General features: G+C 40.2%; 1 protein-coding gene across 1 annotated transcript; it reads left to right on the plus strand.

Moving 5' to 3' along the window:
• The first annotated feature begins 11,996 nt into the window (after window positions 1-11,996).
• LOC120061496 (TBC1 domain family member 22B-like) lies at window positions 11,997-24,542 on the plus strand. The gene is made up of 12 exons (XM_039011376.1): window positions 11,997-12,261; window positions 14,836-15,197; window positions 15,394-15,561; window positions 15,676-15,746; window positions 18,108-18,236; window positions 18,400-18,465; window positions 18,634-18,748; window positions 20,068-20,174; window positions 20,322-20,397; window positions 20,568-20,695; window positions 20,822-20,917; window positions 21,205-24,542. The coding sequence occupies exons 1-12, from the start codon at window positions 12,206-12,208 to the stop codon at window positions 21,331-21,333; spliced, it is 1,503 nt and encodes a 500-aa protein (XP_038867304.1). The 5' UTR covers window positions 11,997-12,205; the 3' UTR covers window positions 21,334-24,542.
• The last annotated feature ends 13 nt before the right edge of the window (window positions 24,543-24,555 follow it).

A 24,555-nucleotide genomic window follows, 5' to 3' on the forward strand; every position in this document is an offset into this window, starting at 1 on the left:
TCACCGGACGGGCTGTTTTTGACTCTCTCTCTCTCTACCGCAGCTGCTGTCTCTAACTCTAAGTGATCGGCTATGAAAAGCCAACTGACATTTACTCCTGAGGTGCTGACCTGTTGCACCCTCGACAACCACTGTCAATATTATTATTTGACCCTGCTGGTCATCTATGAACGTTTGAACATCTTGGCCATGTTCTGTTATAATCTCCACCCGGCACAGCCAGAAGAGGACTGGCCACCCCTCATAGCCTAGTTCCTCTCTAGGTTTCTTCCTAGGTTCCTGCCTTTCTAGGGAGTTTTTCCTAGCCACCGTGCTTCTACACCTGCATTGTTTTCTGTTTGGGGTTTTAGGCTGGGTTTCTGTATAAGGACTTTGTGACATCGGCTGATATAAAAAGGGCTTTATAAATACATTTGATTGATTGATTGACCATCCATGATATTGAAAATATGTTTCAAGGTTTAAATAATATCACATTTTTGTTCACTGTATATCACTTTATATTGTGTATATTTGTTCACTGTATATTGTGTATATTTGTTCACTGTATATTGTGTATATTTGTTCACTGAATATCACTGTATATTGTGTATATTTGTTCACTGTATATTGTGTATATTTGTTCACTGAATATCACTGTATATTCTGTATATTTGTTCACTGTATATTGTGTATATTTGTTCACTGTATATTGTGTATATTTGTTCACTATATATCACTGTATATTGTGTATATTTGTTCACTGTATATTGTGTATATTTGTTCACTGTATATTGTATATATTTGTTCACTGAATATCACTGTATATTGTGTATATTTGTTCACTGTATATCACTGTATATTGTGTGTATTTGTTCACTGTATATTGTGTATATTTGTTCACTGTATATTGTGTATATTTGTTCACTGTATATTGTGTATATTTGTTCACTGTATATTGTGTATATTTGTTCACTATATATTGTGTATATTTGTTCACTGTATATTGTATATATTTGTTCACTGAATATCACTGTATATTGTGTATATTTGTTCACTGTATATTGTGTATATTTGTTCACTGAATATCACTGTATATTGTATATATTTGTTCACTGTATATTGTATACATTTGTTCACTGTATATTGTATATATTTGTTCACTGTATATTGTGTATATTTGTTCACTATATATTGTGTATATTTGTTCACTGTATATTGTATATATTTGTTCACTGAATATCACTGTATATTGTGTATATTTGTTCACTGTATATTGTGTATATTTGTTCACTGAATATCACTGTATATTGTGTATATTTGTTCACTGTATATTGTATATATTTTTCACTGTATATCGTATATATTTGTTCACTGAATATCACTGTATATTGTGTATATTTGTTCACTGAATATCACTGTATATTGTGTATATTTGTTCACTGTATATTGTGTATATTTGTTCACTGTATATTGTATATATTTGTTCACTGAATATCACTGTATATTGTGTATATTTGTTCACTGTATATTGTGTATATTTGTTCACTGTATATCACTGTATATTGTGCACTCTGGAAGTTAATTCCTCTGTCCATATTGTATAGATCTAAGGTTGCTTTGAAAAAAAGACCCATTGATTGGAAATGAGATAACTAAAGCCAGACTGCTGTAACTGTGAAAGTCTGTCATTTTTCACTGATTATATTTAAAATTGTAATTACTTAGGCCCATATCAACTACATGTGTAAGTGAGAATGTTTGTGCCAGCATAACAATCAACATAAACCCAAGTGTGTGTTGAAGTGTGTGTGTGTGTGTGTGTGTGTGTGTGTGTGTGTGTGTGTGTGTGTGTGTGTGTGTGTGTGTGTGTGTGTGTGTGTGTGTGTGTGTGTGTGTGTGTGTGTGTGTGTGTGTGTGTATTCATCCTCCAGAAGAGTTGTACAGAGTGTGGAACGACAGCTGTGCTACAAATCAGCTCCCATTTACTAGTGACAGAGTCATTACAGCCTGCTCATCTCATAAAGCACAATGCACATAGTCAACTACCAGCCTCCGTTCACTCTCATAACTCAGTCTGCTGGACACACACACACACACACACACACACACACACACACACACACACACACACACACACACACACACACACACACACACACACACACACACACACACACACACACACACACACACACACACACACACACACACACACACACAGCTAAACCGAGTATGTCACTTAGCTTTATACTCGGTTTAGCTTTGTGTGTGTGTGTGTGTGTGTGTGTGTGTGTGTGTGTGTGTGTGTGTGTGTGTGTGTGTGTGTGTGTGTGTGTGTGTGTGTGTGTGTGTGTGTGTGTGTGTGTGTGTGTGTGTGTGTGTGTCAGTGGGTGCCTGTTTGCTTGTAGATGCATGACAAGTAGGGTACAAACCATAGCAGTAACAATGGATATTTGCTAAAAGCAGAGAAGCAGTAAATATTTTCACGCCTCGAGTCATTTATAGTTTACGATAAGTGCAAACCACAAAAACACACTGCTTTCGTGACACTTCAACTAAGGCTTCTCCTCTCAATTAACAATTCCTGTCCTCTTCCTCTCAGTTCTCATAGTACCTACTGACGTGCTTCTACACCTGCATTGCTTGCTGTTTGGGGTTTTAGGCTGGGTTTCTGTACTGCACTTTGAGATATCAGCTGATGTACGAAGGGCTATATAAATACATTTGATTTGATTTGATTTGATAGGGGACAGCATAACATACTCTACATTACAGGGTAAACAACCTTCCATTCTGTCTGTCCTAACACTGTGTGTCATAATAACCAGGACAGTACATACAGTGGCTTGCAAAAGTATTCTTCCCCCCCTTGGCATTTTTCCTATTTTGTTGCCTTACAACCTGTAATTAAATTGGATTTTGGGGGGGGTTGTATCATTTGATTTACACAACATGCCTACCACTTTGAAGATGCAACATATTTTTTATTGTGAAACGAACAAGAAATAAGACAAAAAAACTGAAAACTTTGTACAGCCACCTTTTGCAGCAATTACAGCTGCAGGTCTCATGGGGCATGTCTCTATAGGCTTGGCACATCTAGCCACTTTTGCCCATTCTTCAAGGCAAAACTGCTCCAGCTCCTTCAAGTTGGATGGGTTCTGCTGGTGTACAGCAATCTTTAAGTCATATCACAGATTCTCAATTGGATTGAGGTCTGGGCATTGACTAGACCATTCCAATACATGTAAATGTTTCCCCTTAAACCAGTCGAGTGTTGCTTTAGCAGTATGCTTAGAGTCATTGTCCTGCTGGAAGGTGAACCTCCGTCCAGGTCTCAATCTCTGGAAGACTGAAACAGGTTTCCCTCAATAATTTCCCTGTATTTAGCGACAGCCATCATTCATTCAATTGTGACCAGTTTCCCAGTCCCTGCTGATGAAAAACATCCCCACAGCATGATGCTGTCACCACCATGCTTCACTGTGGGGATGGTGTTCTCGGGGTGATGAGAGGTGTTGGGTTTGCGCCAGACATAGCGTTTTCCTTCATGGCCAGAAAGCAAAATTTTTGTCTCATCTGACCAGAGTACCTTCTTCCATATGTTTGGGGAGTCTCCCACATGCCTTTTGGCGAACACCAAATGTGTTTGCTTATTTTTTTCTGGCCACTCTTCCGTAAAGCCCAGCTCTGTGGAGTGTACGGCTTAAAGGGGTCCTATAGACAGATACTCTAATAATTTCACTTCACCAATTTGGTTATTTGTCCATTACATGAAATCGAAATAAAAATAAATTTAAATTACAGGTCGTAATGCAACAAAATAGGAAAACGCCAAAGGGGGTGAATACTTTTGCAAGGCACTGTAGAGTACAGTACCACAGGGGGAGCTGAGCCTTGGTCGTCGTCGACCCCCCCCCCCCCCCCCCCCCGCCAACACACACACACACACACACTGATTTATGCAGCGTGAGAGAATGCCATCCAAGGGCACTGACCACTCACTGCCTTCAACCTGATCTGGAGTCAGTCAGACACCTAAATTCACCTAGCTATATGGAGCTGACCAGGCGAATTCACCTAGCTATATGGAGCTGACCAGGGGAATTCACCTAGCTATATGTAACAGTAGTTTTGGGATACCATCTTATCTATACGTAATTCATTTTCAGCCCAAATGGAAACGGAACAAGCAAACACGCGTCAGCAGCACACAATATGTTCTCTAATAACAAGAATGATGGTATTCATGACTGTAGGCAGCAACAGGCCTCTGAGATGAACCTGTCCTCTATAGTCATCCTGTCCTTTAGAGTCATCCTGTCCTCTATAGTCATCCTGTCCTCTATAGTCATCCTGTCCTTTAGATTCATCCTGTCCTCTATAGTCATCCTGTCCTCTATAGTCATCCTGTCCTTTAGATTCATCCTGTCCTCTATAGTCATCCTGTCCTCTATAGTCATCCTGTCCTTTATAGTCATCCTGTCCTCTATAGTCATCCTGTCCTTTATAGTCACCCTGTCCTCTATAGTCATCCTGTCCTTTAGATTCATCCTGTCCTCTATAGTCATCCTGTCCTTTAGAGTCATCCTGTCCTCTATAGTCATCCTGTCCTTTAGATTCATCCTGTCCTCTATAGTCATCCTGTCCTTTAGAGTCATCCTGTCCTCTTTAGTCATCCTGTCTTCTATAGTCATCCTGTCTTCTATAGTCATCCTGTCTTCTATAGTCATCCTGTCCTTTAGATTCATCCTGTCCTCTATAGTCATCCTGTCTTCTATAGTCATCCTGTCTTCTATAGTCATCCTGTCCTCTATAGTCATCCTGTCCTCTATAGTCATCCTGTCCTCTATAGTCATCCTGTCCTCTATAGTCATCCTGTCCTCTATAGTCATCCTGTCTTCTATAGTCATCCTGTCTTCTATAGTCATCCTGTCCTCTATAGTCATCCTGTCCTCTATAGTCATCATGTCCTCTTTAGTCATCCTGTCTTCTATAGTCATCCTGTCTTCTATAGTCATCCTGTCTTCTATAGTCATCCTGTCCTTTAGATTCATCCTGTCTTCTATAGTCATCCTGTCCTCTATAGTCATCCTGTCCTTTAGATTCATCCTGTCCTCTATAGTCATCCTGTCCTTTAGAGTCATCCTGTCCTCTTTAGTCATCCTGTCTTCTATAGTCATCCTGTCTTCTATAGTCATCCTGTCTTCTATAGTCATCCTGTCCTTTAGATTCATCCTGTCCTCTATAGTCATCCTGTCTTCTATAGTCATCCTGTCTTCTATAGTCATCCTGTCCTCTATAGTCATCCTGTCCTCTATAGTCATCCTGTCCTCTATAGTCATCCTGTCCTCTATAGTCATCCTGTCCTCTATAGTCATCCTGTCTTCTATAGTCATCCTGTCTTCTATAGTCATCCTGTCCTCTATAGTCATCCTGTCCTCTATAGTCATCCTGTCCTCTTTAGTCATCCTGTCTTCTATAGTCATCCTGTCTTCTATAGTCATCCTGTCTTCTATAGTCATCCTGTCCTTTAGATTCATCCTGTCTTCTATAGTCATCCTGTCCTCTATAGTCATCCTGTCCTCTATAGTCATCCTGTCCTCTATAGTCATCCTGTCCTCTATAGTCATCCTGTCCTTTAGATTCATCCTGTCCTCTATAGTCATCCTGTCCTCTATAGTCATCCTGTCTTCTATAGTCATCCTGTCCTCTATAGTCATCCTGTCTTCTATAGTCATCCTGTCCTCTATAGTCATCCTGTCCTCTATAGTCATCCTGTCCTCTATAGTCATCCTGTCCTCTATAGTCATCCTGTCCTCTATAGTCATCCTGTCCTCTATAGTCATCCTGTCCTCTATAGTCATCCTGTCCTCTATAGTCATCCTGTCTTCTATAGTCATCCTGTCTTCTATAGTCATCCTGTCCTCTATAGTCATCCTGTCCTTTAGATTCATCCTGTCCTCTATAGTCATCCTGTCCTCTATAGTCACCCTGTCCTCTATAGTCATCCTGTCCTCTATAGTCATCCTACGGGATTCAAACTAGCGATCTTTCGATTACTGGCCCAATGCTCCTAACTGCTAGGCTACCTGCCAGCCTATACTAGTGTCATACTGTAAACACATAAAAGGCAATGGCTTATATAAATAATGTTAGAGAATAGGAAAATTGGACAGATGAGTCAACTAATTTCCACCCACAGAAAGAATACTTATACTTGACACACACATACAAGAAGTAGTCAATGCAGTAATATTGAAGAGTTCTTTTGTTTTTTTTAACCATTTGGGGTTGCAGCTCTTTGTCAGGAGAAACCTATTACCTTACGATCCTTATTGTTGGGTATGTTTACAGTACATCAGCACAAGGATCCTACCTTTCTCTGAGAATTCACAGACCTCCATGACCTTGGCTGAGTCTCTCCGTAGTGTTACAGCTGACACCATAACCTCTAAATCAGACCACTGACCCGGCATCACCGACCGCCTGATGAGAAGACACGCAAAGTTACCCTACCTCTTCAATAAACAGTATCTTAAATAAGACATCTCAGCGCTATCCCCCCCCCCGCCACACAACAAAGAAACTACACTTGTATTTTACGACTAGCACTAACTTTGCTTATAACTTCTTTATTCTTTATTGAGGAGAAATGTACTTACTACTTACGTGGTAAGTATGTGGTTGTCTCACCTAACATTTTTTATTTAACCTTTATTTAACTAGTTAAGTCAGTTAATAACAAACTCTTATTCTCTATGACGGCCTAGGAACACAGGGTTAACTGCCTTGTTCAGGGGCAGAACGATAGAATTTTACCTTGTCAGCTCAGGGATTCGACCTTGCAACCTTTCGGTTACTAGTCCAAATTCTCTAACCACTAACTAACCACCTGCCGCCCCATGAGATACAGTATGTGGTTGTCTCACTCAGCTATCTGAAGATGACTGCACTGACAGTGACAGTGATATGTGGTTGTCTCACTCAGCTATCTGAAGATGACTGCACTAACAGTAAAAGGCTCTGGATAAATGACTAAACTGCAAAAATGTAAACATTTAACTGTACTGTTCACAACACCCAACACTGCCACTAATGTGAGTCCTCTGTTTAAAAACAAAGCTTTCACTTTCTCATACCAACAAAATAACCTGAAAACATCTGACAGTGCCCCCTTCGCCCCAAAAAAATACATTACACTTACAGTAAATCTTGTTGAAGTTTAGCATTAAATGTTAACCGAATGATGTGTCTGTAACTAGATAAAAATAAATGTAACCTTTTGATAAAAAGCTTACCTCAGCTGCAAAAAGGAGTTCAAAATGTTATGTGATTTCCTCACTCTTTCTTTACAGTAAACGAGTGCTTACAACATGCAGTGTAGTAGCCTAACAGGGTAGAAGAAGAAAACGTTCCTATTTCCTGAAAGAATGCTGTCGGAGTGGTTTTGTTGCTACTTAAACATTCATGAAGATAAAGTCACAATGCTTTTCTTTCAGAGGGAAGCGCGAGAGTAAAACAAGGGGGTCACACAAACCCAAATATGTCTGGGGGCTAAAAAAAAAAGCTCTCCTCAAAGAAAGAAATATACAGAATGCACCTCTTTATAGAAGACCAAACACTGTACTTAAACAAATCCCATCCCAAGTCCCAGGGTTTGTCCAAAGCCCATAACCCTGGCTGAACTACACGATAAAATGTGTAATTTAGCTGAGCATGTAACAACAGCTGGTACTGTATAGATTTTTGTCTCTAAACCTCAAAAGAAAATTTGAAAGAGCACATCTTGGTTGTGATTCATTGACATTTATGGAACTATGAAAGGCTTACAAAGGCCTGATTGTTCATATTATATTATACATGTAGGCCTAAATATGTTCTCATAATATGGTAAAATGTCACAGCCCTTAAAAAATAAGCAGCATAAGTAATATGTCCTCATATTCTCCCAAGACAGTTATAAAACATATTCCTGTATCCCTCTGAAGTTCAAACTGACTTAGTATAGAGCCTCATTCTGCCTCAGGCATCATTAACAGTCCCTCATTTCAGAAAACAGAGTTACTTATTGTCATGTCTTGTGACATTCTTCCCAACCATGTTTTTGTTAAGTTAACCCATGCCAAAAGAAAAGAGAGAAAGAGATCACAAGACCTGTTTGAGAGAGAGAAAAAAGTTTCAGAAAGTTTTCAAAAAGTTTACCCAGTTGATTTACATAGAGAGTAGGCTACTGAGTCAGGCAGAGGCACAGTCAAGAAGGAACTTAGTCTGAGAAGGATACATAAATTACCCTAAAACACACATAACAAACACATTAGTATTTTTGTTTGCAGGCTACATTTAGCTACTCTTCTCACTGTGTACGAGAAATAAAAAGTTATCACAGAAAACATAATACAGTAGGTAGTAAAAACAGTCTACCTGCATTTTGCCAGTTGAAGCCCGTCAACAGAAGAAATGGAAGAGGAGGAAGATGGCAGTGATTTCCCTAAGCAAACAGACAGACGAGTCTACCTGACATTCAAATATAAGGTGATGTGGAAAGACCAGCTTATTTATGTATGCGCAATTCTCATTTCCCTACATTTAAATATAAAAGAGCATTGTAAATGACATGTTTTGTGAAAGCCATTGAGAAACAATATGCTGTATTAAAGAAAATGGAATAACAATAGCCTACAACTCTGAGTAACACTAATCTACACACTATTTACTTCCACTGGCTTTCACTGCTATGATCTCGAGCAAACAAACTTAAGTGTGTGATGACTGAGCTACCCAAGCCAAAACAAAATCTACAAATGATTTGGCATATCAACAATTTACAGTCAATAGAGTGGTTCAACCGGTTTCTAGAAAGCTCACAGCTACTTACCATCAGTAAATGTCTGCCCTCTTGTGGTAATAAGAACACAATGCAGAACCTGGAAATGGGGAACAAGGTCAACAAATTTGTGTTTTTGCTTTGCAATAATCAAAGTCAATGCAACTGATGCTCAGTGTTTCCCCTATATTAATTTAGCAGTGGAGGTCCACTGCTGCCAAATTCTTGCCCACTGCTGTAGAATAATATCATGTAATTTTTTGAAAATAAAGTACCAGTCAAAAGTCTGGACACCGTTTTATTTATTTTTCTGTTGACTATTTTCTACATTGTAGAATAATAGTGAAGACATCAAAACTATGAAATAACACATATGGAATCATGTAGTAACTAAAAAAGTGTTAAACAAATCAAAATATATTTTTGATTTTATATTCTTCAAAGTAGCCACCCTTTGCCTAGATGACGGCTTTGCACAATCTTGGCATTCTCTCGACCAGCTTCATGAGGTAGACACCTAGAAAACATTTCAAATAACAGGTGTGCCTTGTGAAAAGTTAATTTGTGGAATTTATTTCCTTTTTAATGTGTTTGAGCCAATCAGTTGTGTCGTGCAAGGTAGTGGTGGTATACAGAAGATAGCCCTATTTGGTATAAGACCAAGTCCATATTAGGGCAAGAACATCTCAAATAAGCAAAGAGAAATGACAGTCCATCATTACTTTAAGACGTCAAGGTCAGTCAATCCGGAAAATCTCAAGACTTTGAAAGTTTCTTCAAGTGCTGTCGCAAAAAATCATCAAGCGCTATGATGAAACTGGCTCTCATGAGGACCGTCACAGGAAAGGAAGACCCAGAGTTACCTCTGCTGCAGAGGATAAATTCATTAGAGTTACCAGCCTCAGAAATTGCAGCCCAAATAAATTCCTCACAGAGTTCAAATAACAGACATTTCTCAACATCAACTGTTCAGAGGAGACTGCGTGAATCAGGCCTTCATGGTCAAATTGCTGCAAAGAAACCACCACTAAACGACACCATAAGAAGAAGAGATTTGCTTGGGCCAAGAAACACAAGCACTGAACATTAGACAGGTGGAAATATGTCCTTTGGTCTGATGAGTCCACATTTTAGATTTTTGCTTCCAACCGCCGTGTCTTTGTGAGACGCAGAGTAGGTGAACAGATGATCTCAGCATGTGTGGTTCCCACCATGAAGCATGGAGGAGGAGGTTGCGATGGTGTGGGGGTGCTAAGCTGGTGACACTGTGAGTGATTTATTTAGAATTCAAGGCACACTTAACCAGCATGGCTACCACAGCATTCTGCAGGGATACGCCATTCCATCTGGTTTGCGCTTAGTGGGACTATAATTTGTTTTTCAACAGGACAATGACCCAACACACCTTCAGGCTGTGTAAGGGCTATATGACCAGAAGGAGAGTGGAATGCTGCATCAGATGACCTGGCCTCCACAATCACCTGACCTCAACCCAATTGAAATGGTTTGGGATGAGTTGGACCGCAGAGCGAAGGAAAATCTGCCAACAAGTGCTCAGTACATGTGAGAACTTCTTCAAGACTGTTGGAAAAGCATTCCACGTGAAGCTGGCTGAGAGAATGCCAAGAGTGTGCAAAGCTGTCATCAAGGCAAAGGGTGGCTACTTTGAAGAATCTCAAATATAAAATATATTGTTTACTACATGATTCCATGAGTTATTTCATATTTTTGATGTCTTCACTATTATTCTACAATGTAGAAAAAAGTAAAAAACTAAGAAAAACCCTGGATGAGTAGGTGTGTCCAAACTTTTGACTGGTACTGTATTTATTTGTGCCAATACACACTTTTAAATGGATAGTCGTTGGCTCAATGACAGCTAGCATGTTATTGCGCTAACACTAGTAACAATGCACCCCCCCCCCCCTAGAAAGGCAGCCACCCATAGCTTGGATAGCATGCCGGATTCTCGTTCGTTATCGGAATTAACCAGACAAATCAAATGGAAAATGAAAAATGGATCGGCGATGGCTAGAAGACCGGTGACGTCGACCGCCGAACACCGCCTGAACAAGGAGAGGAACCGACTTCGGCAGAAGTCGTGACACTTACAAAGTAATTACTATGTAGCATAAAGTATAATCTTATTAGTGATAGAACTAGAAGTAATAGCCTTGTATCTCTATCAATTTCACAATCTAACTTCCCAAATCTGACCAAAACAAATCTGATAAACCTATTTAGACTATTTAGCAGAATGAGGCAATGCATGATGTAATCACTTCAGTGTGAGCTATATCTGATCTTCATCTACACAGTGGGCCTAGCAGATCATATAGTCATTAGCCCATAATAAAACTCTTCACAGGTTAGAATCCCAAACTGTGTACAGTATGAATGGACGGTAGACCTATGGACAGATTCAAACATGACGTTGTCAAAAAATGTATTGGTGATAACTGGATTGTAGGAACACTGGCCGCGAGGGTAGGCCTCAGTAGGCTAGCTCGTTTAATATTATTATACAGCAATAATAACAAAGCCAAATGTTTGTTTCCCCCTTTATCTAAAATGTTGCAAGTTTAAGCAATAAGGCCCGAGGAGGCGTGGTATATGGCCAATATACCATGGCTAAGGGCTGTTCTTATGTGCGACGCAACGCAGAGTGCCTGGATACAGCCCTTAGCCGTGGTATATTGGCAATATACCACAAACCCCTGAGGTGCCTTAAAGCTATTATAAACTGGTTACCAACGTAATTAGAGCAGTAAAAATACATGCTTTGTTATACCCGTGGTATACTGTCTGATATACCCCGGCTGTCAGCCAATCAGCATTCAGGGCTCGAACCACACAGTTTATAATATAATTTAAAAACTGGGTGATTCGAGGACCTGAATGCTGATTGGCTGAAAGCTGTGGTATACCACGGGTATGCCAAAACATTTATTGTTACTTTTCTAATTACGTTTGTAACCAGTTTATAATAGCAATAAGGTGCCTTGGGGTTTGTGGTATATGGCCAATATACCACACCTCCTCGGGCATTATTACTTAATTATAACTTGATGGAGGAGGCGTGTTCAGAGAAGGTTGACTTCCTTTCACTATAGTATTTCTATTGGTAAGTGTCTATGCACCTGTTAAACCCGTCCGCCAATCACACGTCCATGTCAATGTACTCCAAGATGGCGACCTCCACCGTTCTGTATTATACGGTATCGGCAATTGCAACAAAAGGACATTATTGACACACGTCAAAACTTTGTTGTTGGTTGCTGCAAAGACAAGCCGGTTTAGTATATCGAATCTGAAACGCTAAAATCTTCTCCAATGCTTTGTACATTTGTATAACTGCGCGCCGTGTTGGACTGAGAGGATTTGCATTAACCGAGCATGGCCACCGACAACATAATTCATTTCTGGAGGAAAAACGCGAAGGTTCCAGGAAGGTATGTTTCAATTCACCCTCTTGTTAATGATGAATACTCTTTCGTGATTTTTAAGATTATAAATGTGTATTCTGATAATGAGTTAACTGTATTTTAGTGGGCATAATAGCGTTGGTTTTGCGTAATTACAGTGTCATTAAATGTTAATAAAACATATGCTTAACCTTGTTTGATAGATAGCTAGTTTATGAAGCCGTTATGCGCAGGTTATCATTTTTCGTCATGAATCTTGTTCTGGAGGCCGCTGTGCAGAGTGGTCACTAGCTGACACAGCCACAAAGTCATACAATCGTATTTTAAACCTAACCACACTGCTAAGCCTAATAACTAACCCTATCCTTAAATTAAGACCAAAAAGCGATTTTCTTGTTTTCATACATTTTTACAGTATAGCCAATTTTGACTTTGCAGCTGTTCTATAGAGATATCGCTCAGTTCTGCCTCCAGGACAAGACTCATGACAATAAACATAAACCTTCCCTTTAGGCAATACGGAAGTGGTGGTGTTTGTTGCACATTGGAGCTCATGAGGTAATCTTCATGCCTTTGTCTTGGCTACCATATGTCCACACAACATGTCAGGTGGTCTGTAATGGGTGAATGTTGACATCTAGGATAAGCAGGAAAGACTGAGAAAATACTTCAGAAACGTCCCCAATACAGTATTACCAAATAGATTGGCATATGGCCTTTCTTTGGGAACCCCTTTGTGGCTGGGAAAATTGACACAATTGACAGAAATTGACACAATGTGTCTTATCTCTGCGGAGGCAGGAGCCAAGGTAATGTGAGTGGTCTCTAAGGATTGGGTGTTGTCTTTGGTGGTAGCCACAAGGCAAACACTAGGGCCAAGAACAGGAAGTAACACTGTTTCCAATCCCTGACAGAACAAGCTATGCAATAAGCTGTTATGAGATACCAACCACACATGATAGGGTATTGCCATTGTACAAATTAATAGTCTACTAAAAGGTTACTAGATCATGTCGATATCCTACAATATCCTTCTAAGACCCAGCTGATGAGCCACTTTACTGCAACATGAGCTATTATTGTGTTAAAGAGGCAATCAGCAGTTTCTACATATATATATATATATATATATATATTTTTTTTTACTTATACTGTATAGCATACTGTATATACTGTATTGCCTCATGGTTAAAACTATAATGTTGATATCATGGATGGTCAGTCCTTGAATTTAAGAGTGGTTACATTTCTCCAGCCCCATCCCTCATCTTTTTACCGAAACAGTGGCGGGGCTTTGTTCTTGTTTCAACTGCTGATTGCCTTTTTAAAGACCCAGTAACTTGACTAATTTAGTCATCTACAACAGTAGGGCTATTTCCTCTCCACCGAGCTTGGTTCCCATCAGAAACACAAAGGGAGACATACACACGGGGGCCGTTGGACTGTGTTGCAGGGGTCACAGGTCTTGTAGCATCATCAGATCGGTGGTGAGTGGCTACTCTCCATGGGGTGTCAGTAAGGCTGTTGTCGCCTCACGTCACATAATGTGTTACAGCTGTACGCCTACTGTACGAACAACCATTATCCAAAACCCAAACAGAAGAGGTTCATATTTTAGGGGGTGGGGGGGAGAGCGAGATAAGAGAAAATGAAGTCCTCTGTCTGCCCATAATGGTTGCTCTGAGGAGTCTATGCTTTATGAACCTGTCAAATTCGTAATGAGTCCACTATAAATGGCCAACATTGTCAATGAAACATGAAAAAGAGGCCTCGATGAGCCCACGTGCTCCCAGTGAAGTGCTGCTAGGCCACTGCTCTTTCTCCTCTACAGTATACAGCCAGTTTATGGAGCGCAGCACCCTCCCCTTGACCCCAGAATACACCGCACGTAAGTGCTCTGCATGCAGCCCACAGGGATTCTTTTTTCACCCTTCATTTCAACATTGATTTTTTTTTGTATGCTTACTTTAGATGGTGGATGTTCGTGTCTATATTGCCAAAAGCCTTTGAACATGTGTGGATGAGAATGGTACTGTTGGTTTGATTGTTCCACGTTAACGCTTCCAAACACATCGACAGCGTCATTGCATTTTGGTACACCAGAATTACATTCATTTCCAATAAAACGCCGCGTTTTGTCTTGCAGCGTTGCGTTGCAGAGGCAGTTGCCGTGCGCGTTCGGTGTGGTGCGTACGGTGGATTTATCGAACTCGGTATGCGTCAAACTGTATGCTGTAGACAGCTTGACAGAAATGGTAAACAGAAGGTGAATGTTGGAACTTGTGTTGCAGACACATCCGGATGACGCCGCGTACTATTTTGCGTAACGACGCTGTCGGTGTGTTCGAAGCGTAATACATTGGTCTTTCTTTTTACGCTATTGTTTTATTGGCCTTTTTATGCTATTGTTTTATTGGCCTTTTTATGCTATTGTTTTATTGGCCTTTTCATGCCATTTGGTCCAGCTGTTCCTTTTTATATTGTTTGTTGTCAATGTATCATCTTGTCTTTACCATGAGAGTGCTGTAGCTACTCAATGGTATCTTCTTTGTATCAGTGACACGTAGACTACATTTTTTATTCTCCTTTTTCTCTCTGCAGGTTTCCTAAAGACAGCCCCAAGGGAAACAACCTCAAGTCTAAAAAAGCGTCTAGTTTCCACGAATTTGCCCGTAGCACCAACGATGCCTGGGACATTGATGACGAGGACGATGAGGACTTCTTAGCTCCCATTCACCCCTCATCTCTCCCGCCCACCCTGCTCTCCACGCACCAGGTTCCTCCTCTTCCTTTACAACAACCCAGTGACACCACCAGGGAGCCAGACACAGGGCCTGCAGACCGGCTGGCTCCCCCAACAGCAGAGGGCTGTCTTCAGCAGAAGGAGGACACAGACTGTGGACAGATCAATGGCAGAGTGGTGGTGAAGTCCAGCAGTGAGGCCCTGCTCAACACCAATACAGGTAATGTGGACACTGGACACTAACGTCAGGGGGGTGGGGTGTGGATTTTAGGGAACATGTCTTTGCATTTATTGTTCATATCCCATGTGGATGTATTAAAGATATTTCTCATTATCAACTAAAAACTGATATTGTTGATAGTCTACTCTCTGCGACTTGTTCCATGATCCTCCACTCTGGGTCTCTTCCTCCACAGTGTGCTCCACCCTGCAGAAGCAACAGTCTCTCCCAGTTCGTCCTATCATCCCGTTAGTCGCCAGAATCTCTGACCAAAATTCCTCGGGGGCCCCAATCATGACAGTGCGAGACAAGAGCCGATTGGACAAATTCAAATACCTTCTGTCCTGTCCTAACACCGACCTTGGTGAGAATAAACGCCACCTTATAGATTGAAATAGCTAATACAAGAAGTCCAATGTTGTGTTTACAATGTATGTACTCTATTCTCATTCTATCTCCTGGTCCTTGTGATCCACAGAGGAGCTCCGGAAGCACAGCTGGTCAGGTATTCCACGAGAAGTGAGGCCCATCACATGGAGGCTTCTCTCTGTAAGTACCATGATGACCTTTGACTTCCTCTCTGTAAGTACCATGATGACCTTTGACTTCCTCTCTGTAAGTACCATGATGACCTTTGACTTCCTCTCTGTAAGTACCATGATGACCTTTGACTTCCTCTCTGTAAGTAGCATGATGACCTTTGACTTCCTCTCTGTATGTACCATGATGACCTTTGACTTGCTCTCTGTAAGTACCATGATGACCTTTGACTGGGCTGGAGATCACACACAAGGAGTATGACGATTGACCCCCCCCACCTTTTGCCCTCAGAGCAGTCTCAATTTGTCAGGGCATGGACTCTACAATGTGTCAAAAGCATTCCACAGGGATGCTGGCCCATGTTGACTCCAATGCTTCACACAGTTGTGTTAAGTTGGCTGTATGTCCTTTGGGTGTTGGACCATTTTTGATACATACGGGAAACTGTTGAGGGTGATAAACCCAGCAGCGAAGTAGTTCTTGACACGAACCGGTGCGCTTGGCACCCACTACCATAACCAAAGGCACTTAAATCATTTGTTTTGCCCATTCACCCTCTGAATGTCACACATACAATCCGTATCAATTGTCTCAAGGCTTAAACATCCTTCTTTAACCTGTCTCCTCCCTTTCATCTACACTGATTAAAGTGGATTTAACAAGAGACATTAATAAGGGATCATAGCTTTCACCTGGTCAGTCTGTGTCATGGAAAGAGCAGGTGTTCTTAAAACCTGTTTGGGATAGGGGGCAGCATTTTCACTTTTGCATGAAATGCGTGCCCAGAGTAAACTGCCTGCTACTCTGTCCCAGATGCTAATATATGCATATTATTAGTAGTATTGGATAAGAAACACTCTGAAGTTTCTAAAACTGTTTGAATGATGTCTGTTAGTATAACAGAACTCATATGGCAGGCGAAAACCTGAGAAAAATCCAACCAGGAAGTGGGAAATCTGAGGTTTGTAGTTTTTCAAACGCTTGTCCTAACGAATACACAGTGTCTATGGGGTTAAGTTGCACTTCCTAAGGCTTCCACTAGATGTCAACCGTCTTTAGAAACTTGTTTCAGGCTTCTGCTATAAAGGAGGGGGGAATGGGAGCTGAATGAGTCAGTGGTCTGGCAGAGTGTCTCAGGCTCGTGACGTGCGCTCCCGACAGAGTTAGCTCTCGTTCCAATGCTTTGCTACAGACAATGGAATTCTCCGGTTGGAACATTATTGATGATTCATGTTAAAAACATCCTAAAGATTGATTCCATACATCGTTTGATATGTTTCTACGACCTGTAACGGAACTTTTCAAGTTTTTGTCTGGACCTAGTGCTCATGAAGATGGATTACTGGGCTGAACACGCTAACAACTAGTGGCTATTTGGACATAAATGATGGACTTTATGGAACTTTAATCAGTAATTTATTGTCGAACTGGGATTCCTGGGAGTGCATTCTGATGAAGATCATCAAAGGTAAGTGAATATTTATCATGTTATTTCTAACTTCTGTTGACTCCAACATGGCGGAAATTTCTTTGGCTGGATTGGGCTCTGAGTGCCGTACTCAGATTATGCTTTTTCTGTAAAGTTTTTTTGAAATCTGACACAGCGGTTACATTAAGGAGAAGTCTATCTTTAATTCTGTGAATAACACTTGTATCTTTTATCGATGTTTATTATGAGCAATTCTGGGATTTCTGTGGCTATCTGCAAGATCACCGGATGTTTTGGAATCAAAACATTACTGCACGTAACGCGACAATGTAAACTGAGATTTTTGGATATAAATATGCACATTATTGAACAAAACATACATGTATTGTGTAACATGATGTCCTATGAGTGTCATCTGATGAAGATCATCAAAGGTTAGTGATTTATTTTATCTATATTTCTGCTTTTTGTGACTCCTATCTTTGGCTGGAAAATGGCTGTGTGTTTTTTTGACTTGGCTCTGAACTAACATAATCATATGTTGTGCTTTCGCTGTAAAGCCTTTTTGAAATCGGACACGATGGGTAGATTAACAAGATGTTTATCTTTCATTTGCTGTATTGGACTTGTTAATGTGTGAAAGTTACATATTTCAAATAAATATTTTTGAATTTCCCGCGCTGCCTTTTCAGCGGAATGTTGTCGAGGGGTTGCGCTAGCGGAACACATGTCCTAGAAAGGCTAATGTTTTGTACACTCAGTGTATTATATATGACAACTGCACACACATTGATATTTGTTGTGATATGATCTACATAATCTTGACTGTAGGATTGACCCTTGACCCGTATCACTCTTCTACCCTGTTCCGGTACTGTTCACATCTTCAAGAGAATATCCTCTTTTCTTGTCTTTCATTGTCGTCCTCTCTGTCGTGGTAGGGTTACCTTCCAGCCAACATGGAGCGCAGAGACCTGGTGCTGAAGAGGAAGAGAGACGAGTATTTTGGCTTCATTGAACAGTATTACCACTCCAGGACAGACGAAACTTACAAAGACACATATAGACAGGTAATACATGAGTCACCAAAGCACTAAATCCTAACAACCAATGCTACCCACTCTGGTGAGTCAGTGTTTAAGTAGCCCTGTCTACTGTAGTGAGTCAGTGTTTAAGTAGCCCTGTCTACTGTAGTGAGTCAGTGTTTAAGTAGCCCATGCTTTGTTTCCACAGATCCACATCGATATTCCGAGGACAAACCCACTAATTCCACTTTTCCAGCAGCCCGCTGTGCAAGAGGTGAGCTTCTCTCTCCCAGCTCTTCTTACTAGTTGCCTGGCTTGGATGGACAGTCTGCCAATTCCACTTTTTGATATTCTGGAGAGAAGTTTTGTTAACACGTAATAGACATGGCATATCACTTTGGATTGAATCCTGTCCTGTCTGTGCCTTCATGTGTTCAATCAGGTGTTTGAGAGGATCCTCTTCATCTGGGCTATCCGCCATCCAGCTAGTGGCTACGTCCAGGGAATCAACGACTTGGTCACTCCATTCTTTGTAGTCTTCCTCTCCGAATTTGTTGGTAGGTCGGCCGGAGGATAATGTGTGTGTGTCAGAGGAGGCTGGGAGGGGCTACAGATGTAGGATCATAATTTGAACCAGTTTGCTACAGCAGGAAAATAATCCTGCAGCAACACGACATGTGGATTATAATTAATGGACATTTTTTTGTAGGGTTTGATACATTTTTATTAGGGCAAATCAAGTCTGACATTTTAAAGTGGAAATTACAAACTTTAGAAGCCATTTTAAACCATGAATAAATACACTACAAGTTTGCATTTCCTCCTGTGCAGTAAACAATTCTCAGCAACAAAAGCGATCAAATTAAGATCCTATACCTGTAGAGGAGGACGGGCTCAGTGTAATGGCTGGAACGGAATAAATGGAATGGTATCAAACACATCAAACCTATAGAAACCACATGTTTGACTCTGTCATTTATTCCATTCCAGCCATTACAATGAGCCTGTCCTCCTATAACTCCTCCCAACAGCCTCCTCTGGTGTGTGTCATAGATTTCTGTCCAACCAGATGAGGCTTGTCCATATGAAAGGAAAATGGCCTCTGTATCCTCTGACAGGGTGTCCAATAATCTTGTTTTATATGACATACAGAAGGATTAATGCATACATTGTTCCTGTCTGGTTATTTGTCAGCATTACAAACCAGTTTGCTTCCCTTAGTGCACATGTCAAACTCAAATATATCTATGTTTTTATTATACCACCCGTGGGGCGAATTTAATTGGGTTTGAGTCATACTTTTTTTGTATTTCTCCCGGGACTCAAATCAAATGGAAACTGTAGAATTTATAATGGAGCTACATTTACAGTCTCCTCACTCTGTCCAGCTAGATAATAGTCATTTACAGTCTCTTCACTCTGTCCAGCTAGATAACAGTCATTTACAGTCTCTTCACTCTGTCCAGCTAGATAATAGTCATTTACAGTCTCTTCACGCTGTCCAGCTTGATAACAGTCATTTACAGTCTCTTCACTCTGTCCAGCTTGATAACAGTCATCTATAGTCTCTTCACTCTGTCCAGCTTGATAACAGTCATCTATAGTCTCTACACTCTGTCCAGCTTGATAACAGTCATCGAACTGAAAGCCAGGCAGTCAGGGAGCATCGAAAATGCCAAAACTCCACATTTTTACGGCAAGATTTAAGTGCGTTCCCCAGGACCTCGGTGAAGACCGAATACGGCCCGGCAGGGAAATGAGTGACACCCCTGCCTTAGTGAACTGGAAGTAGGGTTGTGAGTGACACCCCTGCCTTAGTGAACTGGAAGTAGGGTTGTGTTTCGCTGACCGTGATCGTTTGGGTTTACATCCACAGAGGAGGACGTGGAGAATTTTGACGTAGCGTCCCTGCCTCTTGACACCCAGAGGAACATTGAGGCAGACAGTTTCTGGTGCATGACCAAGCTGCTGGACGGAATACAGGTTAGTAATGTTAGTCAGTTATTTTTCTCCATCTGCTCTTATGGTCTTCATTCTGACCCACTGTTGTCTCCAGCAGTAACCCCCCCAACCCTTACAAAATCCACCTGGTGACGTGTTGTTGATATTACTGTTGTTTTGTCTATGCAGGACAACTACACTTTTGCTCAGCCAGGGATTCAGAATAATGTGAAAGCTTTGGAAGAATTGGTCAGCAGAATCGATGGTGAGATATGATCTCCTCATGTTGTTATCGTATCTGAGGTAAGATCTTACCTTTTAATTCATATGAAAATAGATCTCCAGTCTCCATTATTTTCAGATGGCCCCAGGGTCCGTTTTCATCTCTCTGTGTTTTCTCTACTCACTGTGTGACTGCGTCTTTTTCTCCCACAGAGGACATACACAACTACTTTAAGAGGTACGAGGTGGAGTACCTGCAGTTTGCGTTCCGCTGGATGAACAACCTGCTGATGAGAGAGCTGCCGCTACGCTGCACCATCCGCCTCTGGGACACATATCAGGTGACACACAAACACATAGATATTTGCATTGAACCTTTGTGTTTAGTTCTGAATGTCTGTGCGATTTACAGAGATGATGTGTACGTGTTCTACACATGCTGACCTGTCGTGTATCCCTCCTTGCAGGCTGAACAAGAGGGCTTCTCCCACTTCCACCTCTACGTCTGTGCTGCTTTCCTGATCGAGTGGCGTAAAGAGATACTCTCCATGGTCGATTTTCAGGTACCATTCATTCTATCCTTTCTTGATTTGTTTGAGTGAACAATACTTCGAGAACTTTCTATTTGAAAATGTGTTACTGTTTTTGTATGCTGTGACCCCTCCAGTGAAAAGCTCTCATTAAAAAACAAATCTGCATATTTCGGGGTTCATGACACTGCAGATTGTGACTTTCGGTGTTCATGACACTGCAGATTGTGACTGAGGCCCACCAGGGTTTATTTACACACTTCCACCCATCCGGTTCCAACATGGTATTTATGTCATCAAATGTGTCTCTGGCTTTCCAGGGTCTTCTCATGTTACTCCAGAACCTTCCCACAATCCACTGGGGGAATGAGGAAGTGGGCCTTCTCCTGGCTGAAGCGTACAGACTCAAGTACATGTTCGCTGACGCGCCCAATCACTACAAGAGATAGGCTTCTATGCAATGGTGTAAAAACAGATTCTGATATACTGTTACGAGGAATGTAAGGTTTCATTCCTCTCTTTGATATGACTGACCGACTTATAGCTTGCACACAGGTACAGAATAATTCACTCAAAATGGGAACCCTCGAACCCTATTTCTACAATAGTTTTCTTGCAGGTTCTCTCTGTTTGTTAAGACTTGTATTGGCAAGTTTCATTCCACTAACACTGCAGTGTATTATCTCAGAGCCACTTGCTTAGACATGTCAATAGCAGTCTGTTACAATTAATGCGGTAGGCATCGAGTAGGTTCTGGACATACAACACAGCTAATCCTCAACTGACTAGGTATCCCCCTTTCCCTTTCCCTTCAACCTAACTCCTATTAACCATAACCTTATGTGAGTCCTGGTATTGGGACTCTTTACTGTCCTGGTATTAGAACTCTTTACTGTTCTGGTATTAGAACTCTATACTGTTCTGGTATTAGAACTCTATACTGTTCTGGTATTGGAACTCTATACTGTTCTGGTATTGGAACTCTATACTGTTCTGGTATTAGAACTCTATACTGTTCTGGTATTGGAACTCTATACTGTTCTGGTATTGGAACTCTATACTGTTCTGGTATTGGAACTCTATACTGTTCTGGTATTGGAACTCTATACTGTTCTGGTATTGGAACTCTATACTGTTCTGGTATTAGAACTCTATACTGTTCTGGTATTAGAACTCTATACTGTTCTGGTATTAGAACTCTATACTGTTCTGGTATTGGAACTCTATACTGTTCTGGTATTAGAACTCTTTACTATACTGCATGAATGAATGATATTTTAATCCAGAGGGGATAAATACTTGGCCATCGTTTTATGGTCTTTTAAATTCAAATTCATACTGGCATTAATCAGTATTGATTGTCTCAGAAGTTTAAACATATACTTGAAAGAACTCTGAATGGATGATGAATGTTTAAGTGATCATCGTTCAAGTTTCAGAGAGAATATATTTGAGTTATTTCGTTTTTTATCTAACAAGAGTTTTGTGGTAAAGCTAGTCCACATATTTGACCACTTTGTCCCCACTTGTTCCCTTCATGGCTATATTGAGTCCAGTAAAAGGCCAGTCTGAATATCTACTGAAGAAATTGTCCAATGTAGTACAACATGATACAGGAGGTGTCACAGCTGTTACTAATAGCCGCTCTGTAAGACCAGGAAACGGTACTTTATTTCGGGGCTTACCTATAGTGGTGCCATATTGAATCCCAAGGCCTCAATGTGAATAGAATGAGAATGGGGACCGTGTGTTTTTAGATGGTGTATTATTGTTAACATTTGAGCTACATTTTCAGTTAATCTGGATCTTAGGTTATGTTTATCTCAACTGAGATACTAGCTATTTTGCTTTGTAATTCTCAGGCTTAATTTTCACATTCAGATTAGTCACACTTTCTTTTTAGATTATTTGAAACTGTGACACAATATGAAAGTTGCTAAATTGTTTCAAAATTAAGTTGTCATTTGAAACTAATGAGACCTGTTTACCCTTCAAGTAGTGTACATTTAAGAGTATCTGACACTTTACCAAATGTATATTTTATATGTTTGCGGTGTCCATAACATGCGCTGAAGGTTTTGCATGGTCTAGTTCCTCTTTCTGAAGACATATACAAAGCAACCAGTGCAATCTAAATCAACAATCTGCAACACAATGTAACGACCATCCAGGAAGTTGTTCAGATAGTAGACAAAATGACTGTTCTACTTCCTGTTGTTTGCAACAGCATCTACTCTTATTTACTATGGTTAACTTAAAAACAGTCGTCTGTAAACTTTAATAATTATAGAAGTGAAAATTGTGTATATTAAGAATTCAAATGTTTGTTTTTCAGTAAATTAATGTGTTTTGACTTGCCTCTGAGGGTTGTCTGCTAATGCTGATGTTGATATTCCAACTTTTAGTAACCCTCCTGAGTCCCTGCACAGTTACTTGATCTGTTGGAAACTGTGATATCAACACAGCTGTATTTCAAGTCTGTAATGATGCCTTTGTTATAAGCATTTGTAATGCACTTTGACTAGCATAGAAAACTGAAATGTTATAATTTGCCCTGTTTTGTTTGTACAGCATTTGTGTTTCAATTTAAAATATTGGGGTTATGTGGGAGCTTACCTGCTGTGACCTCACTTAGGTGACGTAAAGCAGGAATAGTAATTACATTTAAACAATGGAATGTGAATATTTATGTTATTATTTCACCAACCTTCATAACCATTTCTCTGCTCTGGTACGAAAGGTTTGACAATCATTCTTTAGATTTTATAATTATTGTATTGGCATTGAGGTTCAAGTTTGTGAAATTGACATGTGGATATGACATTGAACAATATGGAGTACATTTGTTTTTTCAGGTTTTAGTGACCCTATGACAACCTAAAAAAAAAAATATGTTTTAACTGAAGTTCATTTTTTTTTTAATAATCAGTACTAGGACAGTGACCTTGGTGGTATTAGACCTGTAATGATATGAATTAACTTCATGATACTGAGGAAACAGAAGTGCCATAACTTCCCTACCAGTATTATTCTCATATTGGTTTTCAAGATCACCACGTAGTTCAATTAGGATTTTTCTGCAATTTAAATCATCTAATTGAATCATTCTACTTTTGATTTCTGCATGTTCCCAGTGCACATTTTACCATGTCTTCTCAATTCAGTTCTCAATTCAGGGTTTTTGTAGAACAAAGTCAGACTTATGTTCGTTGTTGGCATTTTCAAATATATAATGATTACTTTGTGTATTTGAATATTTACCTTTCAGCCTTAAAGTAAACTATGCTCTGTCCTCATGTGTTTATTTGCTCCCAAAAATGTAGGACTTTATTATTTCAATTGAATTCATTCTACAATTCTATTATTCAATCCATGTCCCGTGTTGTTTTATGGTCATTCAAAGGTTTCACTGCATTTTGGTTCTAAAAACAGGATGTATAGTAACAGGACTACGAAACCTGAATTCATTGTCTAAAATTCATCTGTAGTCATTCAGTTTTCATTTTCTTATCTTCAATGCCAAACTATTTGGCCAATAATGTTTTCATTCAGTTCAATGCTTCTGTAGTCAATACTGGTTTTAGCCTTAAATGGAGGAAATATTACAGTAATCTGCTGTATATAAATGTTTTGTTTATATTAAACGATTGTTACCCTTTGTTTTGACTGAG

This window comes from Salvelinus namaycush, chromosome 16, assembly GCF_016432855.1.
Source record: "Salvelinus namaycush isolate Seneca chromosome 16, SaNama_1.0, whole genome shotgun sequence".
Taxonomy (NCBI): Eukaryota; Metazoa; Chordata; class Actinopteri; order Salmoniformes; family Salmonidae; genus Salvelinus; species Salvelinus namaycush.

Coding starts and splice junctions, on each gene's coding strand:
- LOC120061496 (XM_039011376.1), top strand. CDS start 12,206: ATGGCCACCGACAACATAATTCATTTCTGGAGGAAAAACGCGAAGGTT. Junction 18,466..18,633: donor AGCAGCCCGCTGTGCAAGAG/GTGAGCTTCTCT, acceptor GTGTTCAATCAG/GTGTTTGAGAGGATCCTCTT. Junction 20,696..20,821: donor GCCTCTGGGACACATATCAG/GTGACACACAAA, acceptor CCCTCCTTGCAG/GCTGAACAAGAGGGCTTCTC.